The 18,097-nt window shown below is 46.4% G+C and overlaps 1 protein-coding gene across 1 annotated transcript in view; it reads right to left on the reverse strand.

Moving 5' to 3' along the window:
• The window catches only part of LOC124798899 (protein dead ringer-like), a 463,425-nt gene that overhangs the window by 39,352 nt on the left and 405,976 nt on the right, over positions 1-18,097 (reverse strand). Inside the window, exon 4 of the mRNA XM_047262431.1 lies at positions 11,112-11,295. Coding sequence (XP_047118387.1) covers positions 11,112-11,295 — 184 coding nt within the window. The remainder of the gene's footprint in view (positions 1-11,111; positions 11,296-18,097) is intronic.

An 18,097-nucleotide genomic window follows, 5' to 3' on the forward strand; every position in this document is an offset into this window, starting at 1 on the left:
AACAGCTAAGAAAAATCACTGGAGAACTGAATGGTGCACTCGCGAACACTATTCAGCAAGATAACAACACGAAGGGAGCTCCAGAAGCAGCGAGTTTCAAGATGAACTGGAAATCCAGAGCCAGTTATCAGCGATGCCAATGTCGAAGCCATAAAACCTGGACTACGGAGCAAAGGAAGGAGGTCATTTGGTCGGGTGAGTCGTTCACGCCGTTTCTAAATTGTGGTCCCTTTTACGTTGCAAGAATGAAACATGGCGGTAGTTCTGTGATGACTTGGGCAGGTACATCGTGGTATTCCATGGGCGCCATTCCCATAGTTACTCGTCAACTTCTGCGCGGCCCCTCCCGCCGGAGGTTCGAGTCCTCCCTCGGACATGGCTGTGTGTGTTGTTTTTAGCATAAGAGTTTAAATTAGTTTAAGTAGTGTGTAAGTCTAGGGACCGATGATCTCAGCAGTTTGGTCCCTTAAGAATTCACACACATTCGAACATTTTTTCCCTCAACGTCGCAGTCCTGTCAACGATTATGTGATCACTTTGGCTGATCGGATCCATCCCATAGTTCAATGTTTGTTCCGCAGTGCGTTCTAAGACGACAAGGTTCCTTTTCACACAGCTTGCATCGTCGAGGACTCCTCCTGGACACCACAGTCACCAGATCTCAATGTTAGTGAGCCTTCTTGGTCTAATTCGGTGAGAAGTGCGCATGTTTACTATCCACCTTCATCATTGTTATCTGAACTTCCCACTATTCTGCAGGAAGAATGGAATGAGATTCCCTCGTAAGCCATACAGGAACTGTATTTGTCAATCCCGTGACCACTGGAAGCTCCTTCAAATTTCAGCTGTTTCCTTACGCCATATTAGGCACGTGTATGCGGTGTATCCGTATTCTTGACATATAATGCGCGTAAATCGGTAAAGTTACAATACTTTTCGATCAAGACTACGGTGAAAATCACTGGATGCCAGCCGATTTTCCTACTCCGCATTAGGCCTAGTAATGTGTTGTCTTTTTGATGTTTCCACATTTTCGTCCACGCTCTGTATTTTACGGTACTTACTATTTTCATTACTTAGATTAAGGAAAGGCAAACCTACGTTTCTAGCATTTGTAGACTTAGAGAAAGCTTTTGACAATGTTGACTGGAATACTCTCTTCCAAATTCTGAAGGTTGCAGGGGTAAAATACAGGGAGCGAAAGTCTATTTATAATTTGTACATAAACCAGATGGCAGTTATAAGAGTCGAGGGGCATGAAAGGGAAGCAGTGGTTGGGAAGGGAGTGAGACAGGGTTGTAGCCTCTCCCCGATGTTATTCAATCTGTATATTGAGCAAGCAGTAAAGGAAACAAAAGAAAAATTCGGAGTAGGTATTAAAATCCGCGGAGAAGAAATAAAAACTTTGAGGTTCGCCAATGACATTGTAATTCTGTCAGAGACAGCAAAGGACTTGGAAGAGCAGTTGAACGGAATGGACAGTGTCTTGAAAGGAGGATATAAGATGAACATTAACAAAAACATAACGAGGATAATGGAATGTAGTCGAGTTAACTCGGGTGATGCTGAGGGAATTAGATTAGGAAATGAGACAAAGTAGTAAAGGAGTTTTGCTATTTGGGGAGCAAAATGAATGATGATGGTCGAAGTAGAGAGGATATAAAATGTAGACTGGCAATGGCAAGGAAAGCGTTTCTGAAGAAGAGAAATTTGTTAACATCGAGTATACATTTAAGTGGCAGGAAGTCGTTTATGAAAGTATTTGTGTGGAGTGGAGTCATGTATGGAAGTGAAACATGGACGATAAATAGTTTGGACAAGAAGAGAATAGAAGCTTTAGAAATGTGGTGCTACAGAAGAATGCTGAAGATTAGATAGGTAGATCACATAACTAATGAAGAGGTATTGAATAGAATTGGGGAGAAGAGGAGTTTGTGGCACAACTTGATTAGAAGAAGGGATCGGTTGGTAGGACATGTTCTGAGGCATCAAGGGATCACCAATTTAGCATTGGAGGGCAGCGTGGAGGGTAAAAATCGTAGAGGGAGACCAAGAGATGAATACACTAAGCAGATTCAGAAGGATGTAGGTTGCAGTAGGTACTGGGAGATGAAGCAGCTTCCACAGGATAGAGTAGCATGGAGAGCTGCATCTGACCAGTCTCGGGACTGAAGACCGCAACAACAACAAACTATTTTCATCGGTATGTCGCAAATAGTTCTTGCAACAGGTGGGACTACAGTCAGTTTCGGTCACTAACAGTTTGCAAGAACAGTGGCGAACCCTCGACACCAACGGCTCTCGCTCTCTGTCCGGTGGGGCGGGGAGGGGGAGGGAGAGGAGAGGAGAGGAGAGGAGAGGAGAGGAGAGGAGAGGGAGCACGGCGTATCATCGGACTTGTTAGTTTGTATTTATAGCGACATGTTGTGGCGTGCGGCGGTGCTGTCGCCGTCAGATGCGAGCGACGGACCGCCGAGATCGAGCGGCGCGGCGCGGCGGCCACAAACAGACTGAAATAACTCTGCGCGTTGCGGCGCCCGCGGGCCCGTCTCGTTAGCCGCACCTGCCCTGCCGCACGGCCAGCTGCTAATCCGCCCGCCGAGCTCCCGCGCTTTTACTGCAATAAAACACATTGCTTTTTCGGTATCCCTTTTAACGTCGTTACTTCCTGTTTGCCCATTTCATCCACTACAAGGTGTCGCACGCACGACACGAGCGATGTCTCCTGCGTTGCGCGGGAAACAGTACGCTTGGAGGCAGCTTGCGATGGCGCTACGGGCCGTTGCTCGGAGTGTGTGACATTTGCCTTACCGCTTTTACCCGAGGAGTCCGGCATCTGCTCGCAGAACTGTGCACAGATCTAAACTAAAATATGAAAAAGTAACGATTGCGCATACGCTGATCGGTTCAGACACTAAGTTCGTAGACTTCTACGGCATGTGTCACTTTGAATAAAATAATTTTTGGTATTGGGCCGCGTCATTGTAAACTAGCAAAGCAACTAATTGTCGACGTTTCGACCAACTTGTTGGGGTCCTCTTCAGGGCGGTTCACTGTTGTATACTGGTGAATATCTTCCTTTATATACTGCCAGTTTCGGTTATCTGACAGCTACAAAAATGGTTCAAATGGCTCTGAGCACTATGGGACTTAACTTCTGAGGTCATCAGTCCCCTATAACTTAGAACTAGTTAAACCTAACTAACCTAAGGTCATCACACACATCCATGCCCGAGGCAGGATTCGAACCTGCGACCGTAGCGGTCGCGCGGTTCCAGACTGTAGCGCCTAGAACCGCTCGGCCACCCCGGCCGGCCCTGACAGCTACAGACGACACGTATCTGGGGCGCGCGGGATTAGCCGAGCGGTTTAAGGCGTTGCGATCATGGACTGTGAGGCTCGTCCCGGCGGAGGTTCGAGTCCTCCCTCGGGCATGGGTGTGTGTAATTTAGGTTAAGTAGTGTGTAAGCTTAGGGACTGATGACCTTAGCAGTTAAGTCCCATAAGATTTCGCACACATTTGAACCTTTTTTTTGACACGTATCTGGGATGTATTGGACAATTTGAGAAGAGGTGGCGACTGTACGGTACGCTCTTGCCTGCGCTGCCCTGTTGGCTGATTAGAAGGCAACATCTAACAGGTGATTGGTAGAAAGTAGCGTATCGACTGGCTGTTGCCAGTGCTACTCTGGTGAGGTGATTGGTAGGCAGTCTTTCATTGGTGATAGGAAGGCAATAGCAAATCGGCAGCTTGTATCCAGGGGATGACGTTTTCCTGCATCGAGGCGTTAAGGCCGCACGGCTATTATGCGGCCGCTGTTTATGCTGTGAAATGCAGGTCAAGAGCTGATGTTGGCTGGTGAACACTCGCTGTCTGCAACCAGCCTGTAGTTGACTTGGAGCCGTGTTGTAAGCGCGTTTAATTATTTTAATGCAGCAACTGAAGTAGTTAAACGCCTAACAACACGAACAGGGAGGATGGCTACAAGCTACCTGCGGCCTGGCTGCCAGCAATTCCAGCCCGGCGGACCGCGTGTGTTCGCCAACCAGCAGCACTGTTTGATCCGGGCCTAACAGTACAAACAGCGGTCTCACGAGAACAACCGTGCGGCCGTACCACCTCGCTGTAGGAAGACGTCATCCCCTGGATACTAGCTACCGATTTGCTATTGCCATCCGATCACCAATGAGAGACTGCTTACGAATTACTTACCACAGCTGCACAGACAACTGCCAGCCGATGGGCTACTTCTACTACTCACCTGTTACAGTTGCCTTCCAATCAGCCACCAGAGCAGCACAGACAATAGCGCACCATACAACCACCACCTCTCCTCAAATTTGTCCAATGACAGCTCAAATTGACAGAATGTGAAGGAAGACATTCACCAGTATACAGCAGTCAACCACCCTGAGGAAGACCGCAGCAAGTCGGTCGAAACGTCGGCAGTTAGTTTCTTTAGTAATTTACAATGACACGGCCCAATACCGTTCCACACTGTCGCGTGATAAACAAAGTAAGAGCCTACGGAATATCAAAGCAGCTGTGTGGCTGGATTGAAGAGTTTATAGCAAACAGAACACAGCTTGTTGTTCTCAATGGAGAGACGTCTACAGACAAAGTAGGCTCTGGCGTGCCATAGGGGAGTGTTATAGGACCATTGCTTTTCACAATATATATAAATGACATAGTAGACAGTGTCGGAGGTTCCATGCGGCTTTTCGCGGATGATGCTGTAGTATACAGAGAAGTTGCAGCACTAGACAATTGCTGCGAAATGCAGGAAGATCTGCAGCGGTTAGGCACTTGGTGCAGGGAGTGGCAACTGACTCTTAACATAGACAAATGTAATGTATTGCGAATACATAGAAAGAAGGATCCTTTATTGTATGATTATATGATAGCGGAACAAACACTGGTAGCAGTTACTTGTGTAAAATATCTGAGAGTATGTGTACGGAACGATTTGAAGTGGAATGATCATATAAAATAAATTGTTGGTAAGGTGGGTGCCAGGTTGAGATTCATTGGGAGAGTCCTTAGAAAATGTAGTCCATTAACAAAGGAGGTGGCTTACAAAACACTCGTTCGACCTATACTTGAATATTGCTCATCAGTGTGGGATCCGTACCAGGTCGGGTTGACAGAGGAGATAGAGAAGATCCAAAGAAGAGCGGCGCTTTTCATCACAGGGTTATTTGGTAAGCGTGATAGCGTTACGGAGATGTTTAGCAAACTAAAGTGGCAGACTCTGCAAGAGAGGCGCTCTGCATCGCGGTGTAGCTTGCTCGCCAGGTTTCGAGAGGGTGCGTTTCTGGATGAGGCATCGAATATATTGCTTCCCCCTACTTATACCACCCAAGGAGATCACGAACGTGGATTTGCCGAATCCAAGCCACACACAATCTTTGCTGTACTGCGTTCGAATGGTGACTAAAAGACTGTTAAGCAGGTGGTCATAATGTTTTGAAACATTAGTGTGTATTACCCGACAAAGTGTACTGATGACCTCGCCAGGGTAGCAGCATCATAGCATTTACGCCCAGTAAACAGTGAAGGGAGGAAGTAAACAACGCACACTCCTTTACTCTTACAAGTGGTGCACTCACACATTACATCTTTGTATGTCAGTTCCTTGCTTACAATTTAATACTAACCGGCACAGTACTTCGACAATACTTTTCTCACACTAGACATTTATTCACAATGAAATATCTAAAAATCCACATATCGCCTGTGTAAACCACTGACCTATTTCATTGTAATGCTTTGTTTTTTTCGAAAAAATCTAATGTATTACGGTATTTCAGAAACTGTTTAGTCTCGTTACCAAATGGTGATTCATTTACTCCAGTATTTTTTAACCAAATACTACAGGCAGAACAGTGATTCTAGGAGTTTCCTTGGCAGTCCTTAAGTCCTCTTCCTTGCGATAAAAGCTGCAAACTTTCACAAAGTTAATATTTCACTGCTGTTCATAATATCGCAGAAATTGCTCACTGATAACACATTTATCCATATGGTCGATGGGATATTTTGTTTCCTCCTTTTTGGGGCAGGTATGTGAATCCCACTTAGCTCAGCATCGTGTTGTATATTTCTTCACTTTTTTCTGGCAGCAACATCACTCCTTTCTCCTTTTTATCATTAATAAATTTAATGGGGTCAACAGTGAGTGAGTTACCACGAAGAAATTTCTCGGGATCAGTTTTCGTCTTGCTCTGCAAGGTAACAATGTGCAAACTTTGAACTCGAACATAGCAGTACCTACTATCGTGACTAAATTAGTTTCCACTGTGGGAGAGTTTCTTTTGCCAAGTAATGAAACCCAGTGATGGAGAAGAGTTCTAAAGTAGAGGCTTGTATGCACTATCTTAATGTCCAGTCTACCCATTGCGACCAACTTGCCCACCTGTACTCAGAATGTCCACTGCACCCAACATGTCCAAAGTGGCTACTGCACCCAAAGCGTCCCGCTGCTGCACCCAAAGCGTCCCGCTACTGCGCCCAAAGTGTCCCGCTGCTGCGCCCAAAGTGTCCCGCTGCTGCGCCCAAAGTGTCCCGCTGCAGCGCCCAAAGTGTCCCGCTGCAGCGCCCAAAGTGTCCCGCTGCTGCGCCCAAAGTGTCCCGCTGCTGCGCCCAAAGTGTCCCGCTGCTGCGCCCAAAGTGTCCCGCTGCTGCACCCAAAGTGTCCACGGCATCTAAAGTGTCTGCTGCACCCAAAGTGTCCACTGCATCTAAAGTGTCTGCTGCACCCAAAGTGTCCGCTGTGCCCAATGAGCCCACTGTGCCCAATGAGCCCACTGTGCCCAATGAGTCCACTGCACCGAAAGTGCCCAATGAGTCCACTCAGTCAGGAAGCGAATGATGAAGTATATAATGACTTGTGTAGGAGAAAAAGAAAGAACAGATATTGGAAAACAGTACAGGGTCAGTTGATTCCTTTAGGGGAATGACTCATCAATTCCATTTGATGCCATTCAGATCCTCAAGCAGCCTTTATGGAAGATTTCAGGAAAATAATCTGAAGTGCCCACTTGCATACCACCACTTCCTGCTAAAGGTGGTGTCACTACCTGACTGCTGCGATAGCTCCGAGGAAGCTCGAGTGATGGCTGCGGCGCGCGAAACGTGCGTTAAACGGCGATAAATATCGATGTCGTGAGACACAAGTCCTCTGGAGTGGCACGACACTCGCGTCAGGCAAATGATTCGTCCGTACTGCAGCCCAGGCCGTACGCTTCCCACCGCCGTGGGCGAAAGGGCGCGGAACTCAGTCGCCGGCCGCGATATTATTTATAGTGCACGCGATACGGGCTGCCCGGGCCGTCGATCATAAACACGTTGTACGGCCAATAAAGAACGACAGGCGCTGGGCGGAGGGGGTCCGCCGGCCGACAGGGAGACAATGCGCTTACGACCAGTCCTGCTCGGCGTCGCTACAATCCGGAGGGAACACAATCGCCGTTTCGACCACCTGTAGATGCCCGCGTTGGTGGCTAGCAGCTGGAACCTCGCCCACGCCAACTTTCCCTACGTGCTTTGCAGATTTTTCTTCTTCTTATTATTATTATTACTCCCCCCTCCTGCCTCCTTTTTTTTCTGCGCTAGAATAATGTCAGCGGCGGAGAGGCAAACCGCCTGCAGGCTAATGGCTACTCAGCGTCCGGGCGAGGCCGCGCCTACCCTGATAGCTTCCATTCCGAAGCATTTTTATAGCGGTTCCACTATAAATCAGGGCTCCCGTGACTTTTAGTGTCCGGTATATAAATTGGTTCCCCTCCCCGCCTCCTCCGCGTCCTCATCTCGCGCGCAATCAGAATGGCTCGCTCCCCAATAACAAGGCGGATTGTCATCGTACGGCTTTTGGCGGAGGTCTCTATAAGGTCATCCCATCCGGCGAACGCTCCTGCCAACTCGTTAGCGGACGGAGATGCCAGCGCGGAGCGCCCTGTGCGCTCATAGCGAAATATTTAATAATGCAATTCATTTCGGGAAGCGGTAGTAATGCCCCACCGGCTTCGTTAGGCCGAGTATGTATAATGGGAGGGCGCCCAATGGAAGATGCGCCGTAAAAGACGTCGGGACCTCCGGGTAGCGCTCCCAGCGATCAACTGTGTTACGTGCTTCGTTTTGTTCCCGACAGACGCAGATGTCGGGCGTTACTTGTAATCAGGGTTGCTCTCCGAAAGTCCTCACATCCTGTTGTCAAGAATTTTATAGGAACAATACGTTTCCTATAGTCCCTCCCCAAATTACACTATTAAAACAGTCAGTTATGCATATGAGATGTGGAGCGCCATCTTGTATTCCCCCGTAATGGAGGATGACAGAGGAGACCAGAGACCTCAGTTTTACATGTTTTAAACCACCGGTTAACCAATAGCGGAAGCCACGAGACAGATACAGTGCTCCCGAAATTCCGTCATCTCTTTAACCTGATTTCATTTTGAAGGAAGATTAAGGTCCGGCGTTCCATCGACGACTAGGTCATTAGAGACGGGGCACAAACTCGGATCGGGAAAGGACAGAGAAGGAAATTAGACGGGACCTTTAGAAGGAATCATACCGGCTTCCACCTTAGGCGACTGATGGAAATCACGTCTGGATGGCTTGGCGGGCATCTGAACCGCTGTACTCTGGAATACTACCAAGGCACCACTTCGCTCTGTTTCATGTTAACCCTGATAGCCCGTAGACGGTGACCGACTGTGGAAGAAAAATACTAAATTTCATTTTTTTTAAATTTCTGCTGTCGTTTCCCCAGTCGCTAAATTCAATTGTCACGTCCTTTGTGTGTAATGTTAGTCTTAGCGAATAAATAGAAAGCGTTTAAGTTTTAGCCAGTCGCTTTTCTCTACATGTTTTTTTCGCAACATTCCAGATAGAGGGGTGGACAAAAATATGGAAAAACTACAAAAACAACACATTACCGGGTCTAAAACAGCATTCAAAATAGCTTCCAGTCGTTTTGGAATGGGTTAATACAGGTCCTGTACTGTTTTGAAGACAATCTCATGCCATTTTTACTGCAAAATAAAGACAAGGTCACTTAACGATGATGGAAGTGGATAGCGATCACGGCCCCCATTCTCTCCAAAGTGGATCGGAAAGGCTCAGTGATATTCAGGTCTGGTGACTGTGGTGGCAAGCAGTCCGCTGTGATCAGGGGCCGTGTCGTCTTGGAACACAGCATCATCACTGAGGAATAAACACTTACCATGGGATGGACCTCATCAGCCAAAACGGCCATGTAATCCTTGGCAGCAGAGCGAGCTTGCACAGTAACGATGGGTCCCATGGAATACCATGATATGGCTGACGATATCGTTGACGAAGCACCAGCATGTTTCATTCTCGGGACGTAAACTAGGCTAGCATTTGGAAACAGTGTGTGACCTCGATATAATGCACTACACAGGACACTTTACAGACCACGACTAACGCTTGCAAGGTATTGAGGTCATTACACAGGTGTCGTTCGTGATCAAATACAACAGCGCTACTTTCAGGTTTTGCTAGCATCTGTGATTATATTCAACCAAGTATTTCTCACAGAGTTTCCATGACTTTTTTCCAATCCCTGGAAGTCTCGATGGGCGGGTGACGATATGAGCTGCCGTACTGCGGAATACGGAGAAACTGTCGTGTAACAACGCACCTTTCTCGGGTTCGTTTGGATGTCGATAACCTCTGTGGGGTGATCAACGCTGCGGGAAAAATACTAAATCTTACTTATTATTTATACTGTCGTTTCTTCAGACGGTAGAACCAATTTTTACTTCCTTTGTCCGCAAAATTCTTCTTTGCAAACAAACAGAAGGCCAAATTATAGCCAGTCGCTTTTCTCAATATCTGTTTTTCGCAACTTTCCAATTACATACTTACACGATAAGTGTACCGTGTGCTGTGCTAATTTCCCTGGTCAGTATTTTTGATGCGCTATGGTAGGTTTCGAAATGTACTTACACGCACATTTCACTACCTATGAAGACATAATACGTGATTATTTTAAGTTCAGCACTGAAGCGTATCAGCAACTCCAAAAACTGGACAAGTGCGTGTAGGAATCACGTTCTGAGGGTTCTGTACAAACTTAATTCGTATACAGGTACTCTTAGTTCCGCTGTAATTTCTAATGAGTGAGTTTGCGAGTATCAAAGTACGTGACACAAATGGCCGTATCTTTTGATTCTATTGGCTTAGTACCTTTAATTTTTTTACAACACTGAGGGACCGTAGATCTTAGTCTATGACATAAATTTCAACTTGGGACCTTTTCTCGTTCTTGAGGAAAAGGGATCTTAACAGTCGAGCAGAGAGACGGGCAACAGTGTGCTCCTGTCAGGGTTTCGCTTTTACCAACTGAGCTACAGAACACTAAACTGGCCGTGATGCCAATCCTTAAAAGCAGTCAGTGAGCAAGCTTTGAAAATAAATAATGCGATACGCATCTTATATGTACGACAAACACAACTTTCTGTAGGATTATTATTGCATTGTGTTGTATGGACCTGGGGACCTAGAAACGACGGAGAGGCATCGTCCCCGCCGTAGCCCTCAGTGGTCACAATCCCACCCCACCGCCGCCCCACACCGAACCCAGGATTATTCTGCGGTTCCCCCCCCCCTTCCCCCCTCCCCTCCCCACCCCGGGTACGTCCTACACCAGACGAGTGTAACCTCAATGTTTGCGTGGTAGAGTAATTATGGTGTACGCGTACGTAGAGAAAGTGTTTGCGCAGCTATCGCCGACATAGTGTAACTGAGGCGGAATGAGGGAACCAGCCCGCATTCGCCGAGGCAGATGGAAAACCGCCTTAAAATCCATCCACAGACTGGCCGCCACACCGGACCTCGAGACTAATCCGCCAGGGACCGGCACGCCTTCACGCCCGGAAAGCAGTGCGCTATACCGCACGGCTAACCGGACGGGCTGGATTATTATTACAGATCTGACGTTTTCACTTAGATGATAATCATATGGTATGGAAAAATGAGAACAAATAAAACGAAATTGACTGGCATATTGAACCGAAACAAGGACGTGCTTTGCGCCGAGTTGCAGTTTGTGTCCAGAGAGAACTGAAAGCCCGTAGCGGGCACTTACTGCGTGCGGAGCGTGAAGGCGGCGGACGTAATGGACGAGGGCAGCGACAGCCCCTTGATGATCTCCTGCCACAGCTTCTTATTGATGACGTCGACCAGTCCGCCGCGCGCGATCACCAAGTTGTACAGCTCGAACAGGTCCAGCACAGATTTGGCCATGATGGGCAGCCGGTTGATCGGCGTCCCTGTTGACAGAAGCAGTTATAATTAATTCCTGGGTCTCATTCGCATAAGAGATACATCTATAGGCTGATTTAAATTAGTAGCCATTTGGTACCTAATGTCCAAAAATGTAACGTTGTCGCGACATATACTGTCTGCATACGACCTTCACAGCGCTTCACTCTCCGCGCAGATTGAAAATCGCTACAAAGTCTGTATCTGCTACAAAAACCATGTAAAAAAATCTGCAAATCACGTAGGCACAATCTCTACAATTTATCTAAGCATGTCAAGGATCTGTTTTTAATTTCAATTAACACTGGAGCGAACGGTCCCGACACTTGGATCATGTCGTCCAGGATAGCGAGCAGCATACATAGCAAACGCCCGTTGGGCATTTTGATCACAACAGCCATACATCTACACGATATCGACCTTTTCCGCAATCGGTAAACGGTCTATTTTTACTCGGGTAATGTATCACGAAGCAAATACCGTCCGCACTGGCGGAATATTATGTGATACCACGTACTTATACGTTTGTGACTATTTCAGCGCCATCTATCACAAAGCGAAAAAAGTAGTCCAACTAAAACATTCATATTTCTTTACGTACTACACGAATATGTAATAAAAAAATGGGGTTCCTACTTAAAAAACGCAGTTGATATCCGTTTGACCTATGGCAGCGCCATCTAGCGGGCCAACTATAACGCCATCTGGTTTCCCCCTTCAAGCTAGACAAGTTTCGTTCCTTGTAGTTTTTCGTTTGACGCTTATTTCGTAAGATATTTGGGCCGGACACGATCAATGAACCACCCTATAAACAACCCGAAAGTAACTACGTCCATTTTCGTACATCACAACAGCTGTTCTATATCATCACCAATTTAAATTAATCAATTTAAGAAATGCTCTCGAAATTTTGTCAGGACCATGGTTTTGAAAAAGATATAGGCTGTTGTCTACAAACAGATTGTTGTGACACTGTAACTGAGTAGTTGCAACGGAAATCCTCGAAAAAGCTGACAAGATCGTTTGTCGACTCATTCATGCAGAAGGTGCGAGTTTTGTAGTCCCTGTTGTTAATTTCTTAGGGCTAAAATAGCAAGGGTTTAATTTACTGCTGACAGTGGAACTGGCCTCGAAAAATGTTTGGCGAAATATTTAAATTTATCAATATTACAAAGGACTTCGCTGACGTCTGCGGCGCCAACTAACTCAAGCTGAAAACGTGTGAAGTTTCGAAAACTTTTGTCGGAATGTTAAAACTTGTCGGTCCCTGAATTGATGACCCTTGGATTTCATTATTGTTTTTTTCTTTCCGTGTGGCTCACACTCCATTACAAGTTTTTCTACTGGTCATCACTTCGGCTGCTTGCATGTTGAGCTGCCATGTGTGGAGACGATTGTAATGGCTGACTGTACAGTGAAATATGATGTTCGCGTTCCTCTCAGATAGTAGGAGACATTCCTGAGGAGAACATTGTCCCGCTAACACTATAAACGACAGTCAGACTAACATCAGAATCTCGTGAGTGTAGACTATTCTGTTTGCCCGTAATTTATGACGAAGATACCAAAGCCGTCACGCTTACCGAATCAATTTTTTACACTTCCCGCCTTGTAACTGGCAGTATTACATCCAAGAAGATAAATCCGCTGCATGGAAAATAGCTTACACAGTTGAATCAACAATCATCTCAAGCAGACCTTGTTTGGGATTAGTGTGAAATAAATGGAAATGATGAAACTTGATGTTGAGACGTAGCCTATTTTTCTCGCTGTAACCTCTCTTACCCTAATCGGTCAAAAACTGTTAATATTTCTTCGACCATCTGCATATTAGAGCAATTTACAGTATTTACGAATCGAGCGTCACTACACTATAGTGTATAGTGATTTCGGACACTGTAGTCTCTCCGTTGAGAGTATCCGGAGGAAAGCACTTACATGCTCTGGCTACTTTAGCCCTGCTCTCACACATTCATGACGTTACATAGATTGCATTAAATAGTCTGATGTGACACTTTTGGCCACGTGCCGTACAACATGCTAGACTGCGTCTAAGAGATCTCAGGGCGCCAAGAAAAGTAAAATCATTGGTGATAAGCGCTACTAGTCGTAACTCACCGCGACTATAGATGTCGGAGATGAGCTTCTTAATTTCAACAGCACAGACGACGACACTGGACAAATTTAGAAAGGAAGGCGTGAGGGAGATGGCCTTGATTAAGACAGTACTATCGTAGCGTGTCAGAATATTTAAAGTGATTTGAGCACACGTAAAGAATAGAGACAACGAGGATAGCTCGAGCAAACCAGGAGAGAGAAGCTGAAGGTAACAGGTGGTAGGAAGAATTATTATTGTTCGTATGGCTTACATGGTCATTTTACATTCTTATTTAAGGACTTCATATATAAATGGTTGAATATGCATAAAACACATAAAAATAAACCAACACACACACACACACACACACACACACACACACACACACACACACACATACACCACATCAATTTTATCGCTGAATACCTGTGTCTTTAAGAGTCCACAGATCCTGGCGTTACCAAATGTCGTTCGAGTCCAACAGCCAACTTTCGTAACAAACGATCTTCGGTCAGGTGCTGCTTAGTTTGCACAGCAACCCCACGGTCGCACGCCGGTGCATCTTTGAAACCCCAATCATACAAACATGCACCAGACCTTCCATGTCCTTCATGGAATCGATTCAAAGCTGTCCACAGCTTCCTGGTAAGACCAAATGCACTGACACATTTAATAGGATCAGCAATAAGGCGAGAATTTGCTGGAGGGAACTACTGTGAATTCTCTTTCCTTTCTCGGCACGTATCACATACAGGTGGCGCATCTCGAGTTGGCCAGAGTGGTTTTCTAGATTTTTGTAAGACGGCAGGTATGTTCTGTTGCTGATTATACAGAAGCAATTCCTGATGAGTAGTACATTTTACGAACTCTCCTGCAGCTGCTGCTTCTTGTCTGATTGATGGTGGTGTAATATTATATTACATAACACAGGCAGCCATGACAGTGGTGTTGATTTAGTCGTACCGCTAATTATTCTCATTGCTTGATTTAGTGCAATACAACAAACATCGTAGGAAGACGAAGAACAGAGGGTATGGAGGTTGCAGTAAGAGGAGGCTTGTACACAGCAACTAGGAAACTCGAGCTGTTAAATGATTATGACGATGACTGTACAACAGTAATGGATGGGACTTTGCAACAGGTCTCAAAAAATGGTTCAAATCGCTCTGAGCATGATTCAGAAAGAAGAACCTTGGGTCCCATGTAAGCTGAAACCAAGACACGTTAAATGGCATTTGTGTGTTTGTGAACAATTGGCTTAAATTGCTCTGAGCACTATGGGACTTAACTTCTGAGGTCATCAGTCCCCTAGAACTTAGAACTACTTATACCTAACTAACCTAAGGATATCACACACATCCATGCCCGAGGCAGGATTCGAACCTGCGACCGTAGTGGTCGCGCGGTTCCAGACTGAAGCGCCTAGAACCGCTCGGCCACCCCGGACGGCTAACAGGTCTCGTTAAAAAAAAGTACGCTCCCACATTGATGACAAGCGAAGTCTGTTGGCACAGCCAAGTACGCCTCCGTGTCACATCGTGCCACGATGCGGTATACGCGCCATTAGCGAAGTACCTCTAAGCAGGTTGACTCATATCGGCGGATTCCCCAAAGCCCCTAGCCTCGATAAAGGTGCCACCGCCAGCTCGAACGGCGGGTACCGTAAGCTAAATACGAAGGTGAGTGTGCCCCGGCGCCGATCACGTCTTGCGAGGGCGGCTACGAGTCCTGCCAGGGCACCTCGCTCCTCCATTAGTCACCCTGCAGCGCTGCGCGTCCGATTGAAACGTCAGCCATGTGCTCGGCACGCATCATTCAAACGGCGCGCGCCGCCGACGCACCATTAGAAGGACTATACACCGGCTGTGAAAGCTACGTCGGTTACATCTACTTGTCAAACTTACAGCTCCGGCCTAGAACTCAGTAGATATCAGGATACAAAATTTTCACTTTTGTACTGCCCACTCTTAGAACCCATTTATTAACAACACAATATGTTTACGAGAAGCGTTCCATACTGATTTACCTTCATTTTTCCCCCCATTACGCATGTGACATGCCATTTGACACATCGCTGCAGTGGCAAGTATACAGGGTGAAAAGTATTTAAACCGACAAACTCTGGATGGTTGTAGGGGACATAAAAACAAATTTTTTTCCCTAATGTCATTTTTTCCTATGAGGATTATTTAAACCGGTGGAAGCCTTATTACACTCTTCAGTTGTTAGAGGCCGTATTATTATCTTCAGTTGGTAGAGAGCGTATTACGCTCTTCAGTTGTAGGCAACTGCTGTCCACCAGTGCGGTAGTGCATTGTCTCTGTTTACTAATGGAGCGATACACCTGGAGTTAGTACACTGATATGGTTGGTGCGTACTACGTAGCGCACCACAACGGACGAGCTGCACAGCAGCTTTATCAACAACAATATCCTAATCGCCGTATCGCGCATCATACGACCTTCGCTGCTGTGTACCAACGTCTGCGTGAGACCGGATCATTTAGCAGATTACCTGGACAGGGACGCCGTCTCACGGTAAGAACGCTGCAATTTGAGAAAGCTGTCTTGCAGCATGTGGAGCGGGATCCTTCAATTAGTACTCGTGCAATTGCACGTAACATGGGGACTAATAAGACGAATGTAGGAACAATCCTTCGAGAGCAATTGTTACGTCCATTTCACTTGCAGCGTGTCCACAACCTGGAACCAATTGATTATCCACTCACAGCACAGATTTCGCAGTGGTACCTTGTACAGCGTGAAATGCATCCTACATTTCAATCCTCTGTGTTGTTTACCGATGAAGCAACACCCGGGCGTGGTGGAGTCTTTAACATGCACAATTCGCATGTTTGGAGTGAGGATAACCCACATGCCACAGTTACTAGCGCTCATAAAGTGCGGTTCTTCGTTAACGTGTGGGTCGGTGTTGTTGGGGACTGTTTAAGTGGGCATTATCTGCTACCTAGGCCATTAAATGGCAAGCACTATTACAATTTTCTCGCCAGAGCATTGCCAAAGACTTGCTGGAAGACGTCCCGCTGCCTACAAGACAACGCATGTGGTTCCAACATGACGGGGCGCCGGCACATTTCAGTCGTCGTGTGCGTCAATTCCTGGACCGGCGGTTCCCAGAAACGTGGATTGGCAGAGTTGGTCCTGTACCATGGCCTGCTCGATCCCCAGATATGTCCCCTCTGGATTTTTTTTTTTTTTTTTTTTTTTTGTGTGGGGAGAGATGCACAACCTTGTTTACGCAACTCGTGTTGCATCAGAAGAGGATCTGGTTGCTCGGATAGTAGCAGCAGCAGGAACAACTCAGGATACTCCTGCGGTTTTTGCTCGTGTCAGACAGAACATGATCCGACGGTGTAACCTTTGTTTACGTGTCAATGGAGGCATTTTTGAAAATCTACTGTAATTGAAATTGGGTTTTGTTAATGTGTTGTCTCTTGGTCATAAAAAAAATGGAAAAGTGTTTGTTGGTTTAATTAATTTGCCACCAGAGAAATCTTCCTCTACCGGTTTCAATACTCCTCATAGGAAAAAATGACATTATGGACTCTGTACTGTGGTGCAACTTGGCGTTTTCCGTATCAACAATTCATTACTACAGATAAAAGAAGCAGTAATTTGCAATTTATCATTTCCAAACCATGCCTGTTTTGCTCTATCTCTGGTCATTGTTGATGACGGGAACGGTTATTTGGCTGGGGGAGAGGGGGAGGGGGAGGGATGTTTCCTTTAGCCTGGAGGTGATGGGCCGGCGTTTCCATACTCCTCCTCAATAAGTGAAAGTCGGGGTAACAAGGCACATCTCAAGGACAAAACATTTCTGTGACGACCTGTTTTCCAACAGCCGTCGAAAAAAGCATCTAAAAGTGCTCCAGGCATCGGAACCTTACAGAAGCACGTTAGAGGGGGCAGAAAATGGTCACTGGAAAGGTCTACATGCTGCTCCTGATTCGGATAACCTGGAAGGCTTTAATGTAAAATAAATTTGATGCTGCGGTCTGGGGTTCGGCGAGTTGGCCGGCAGACCTCGTGGCTTGGAGGAGTCACTCTCTGAGGTAGAGATGGTTTTTTCGTTGTGTACTTCCGGAACTTGAACTAGCTGATCCTTCGTGATCAGCCAAGTTGCTTATCGCAGCACGGGAGACTAAGAAGATGCAAAATGCGTTCCCGAGTACGGGCGTGGAATTTTACTTGAGTGCTTTGTCCCATCCCAAGAGTAGGGTTTGTCAGGGGTTGAGCGACAGGGGCTCGTGTTCAAGGGAATGCAGACTGAGAGCGACACGTTACTGTTTGACATAAATTTCCTGAGGTGGCTGCAGTTGATTGGAGGATGAGAAGATTAACCCTCGAAATGTACAATTAACCTTTAAATTTATTCTGAATTTAAATTTATAGAGTGGCTCTCCTAGTAGATGTCCTCCACGCTAAACAAATCCTTAAACAGAAACAGTGACTGCTTATCACTGTTCGGTCTTTTAATTGAAATCTGCGATCAACAGAGCGTTGTAGCTATCTAACTTCAGCCTGTAATTCCGACTGCCCACGAACTTCTCTTCTAATCGAATTCTGCCATCGAATCTCCTCCTGAACCTCAGGGCCTAGCATTTTGTTAGCGTTCCGCCTTCGAAGCAGCCAGGCCCTAACATGACATAGCGTCGAAGGCTTCACGTCGCTTTTGGCTATGAAGTTCGTCGT

Source organism: Schistocerca piceifrons, chromosome 5 (genome assembly GCF_021461385.2).
Source record: "Schistocerca piceifrons isolate TAMUIC-IGC-003096 chromosome 5, iqSchPice1.1, whole genome shotgun sequence".
In the NCBI taxonomy this organism is placed as follows: Eukaryota; Metazoa; Arthropoda; class Insecta; order Orthoptera; family Acrididae; genus Schistocerca; species Schistocerca piceifrons.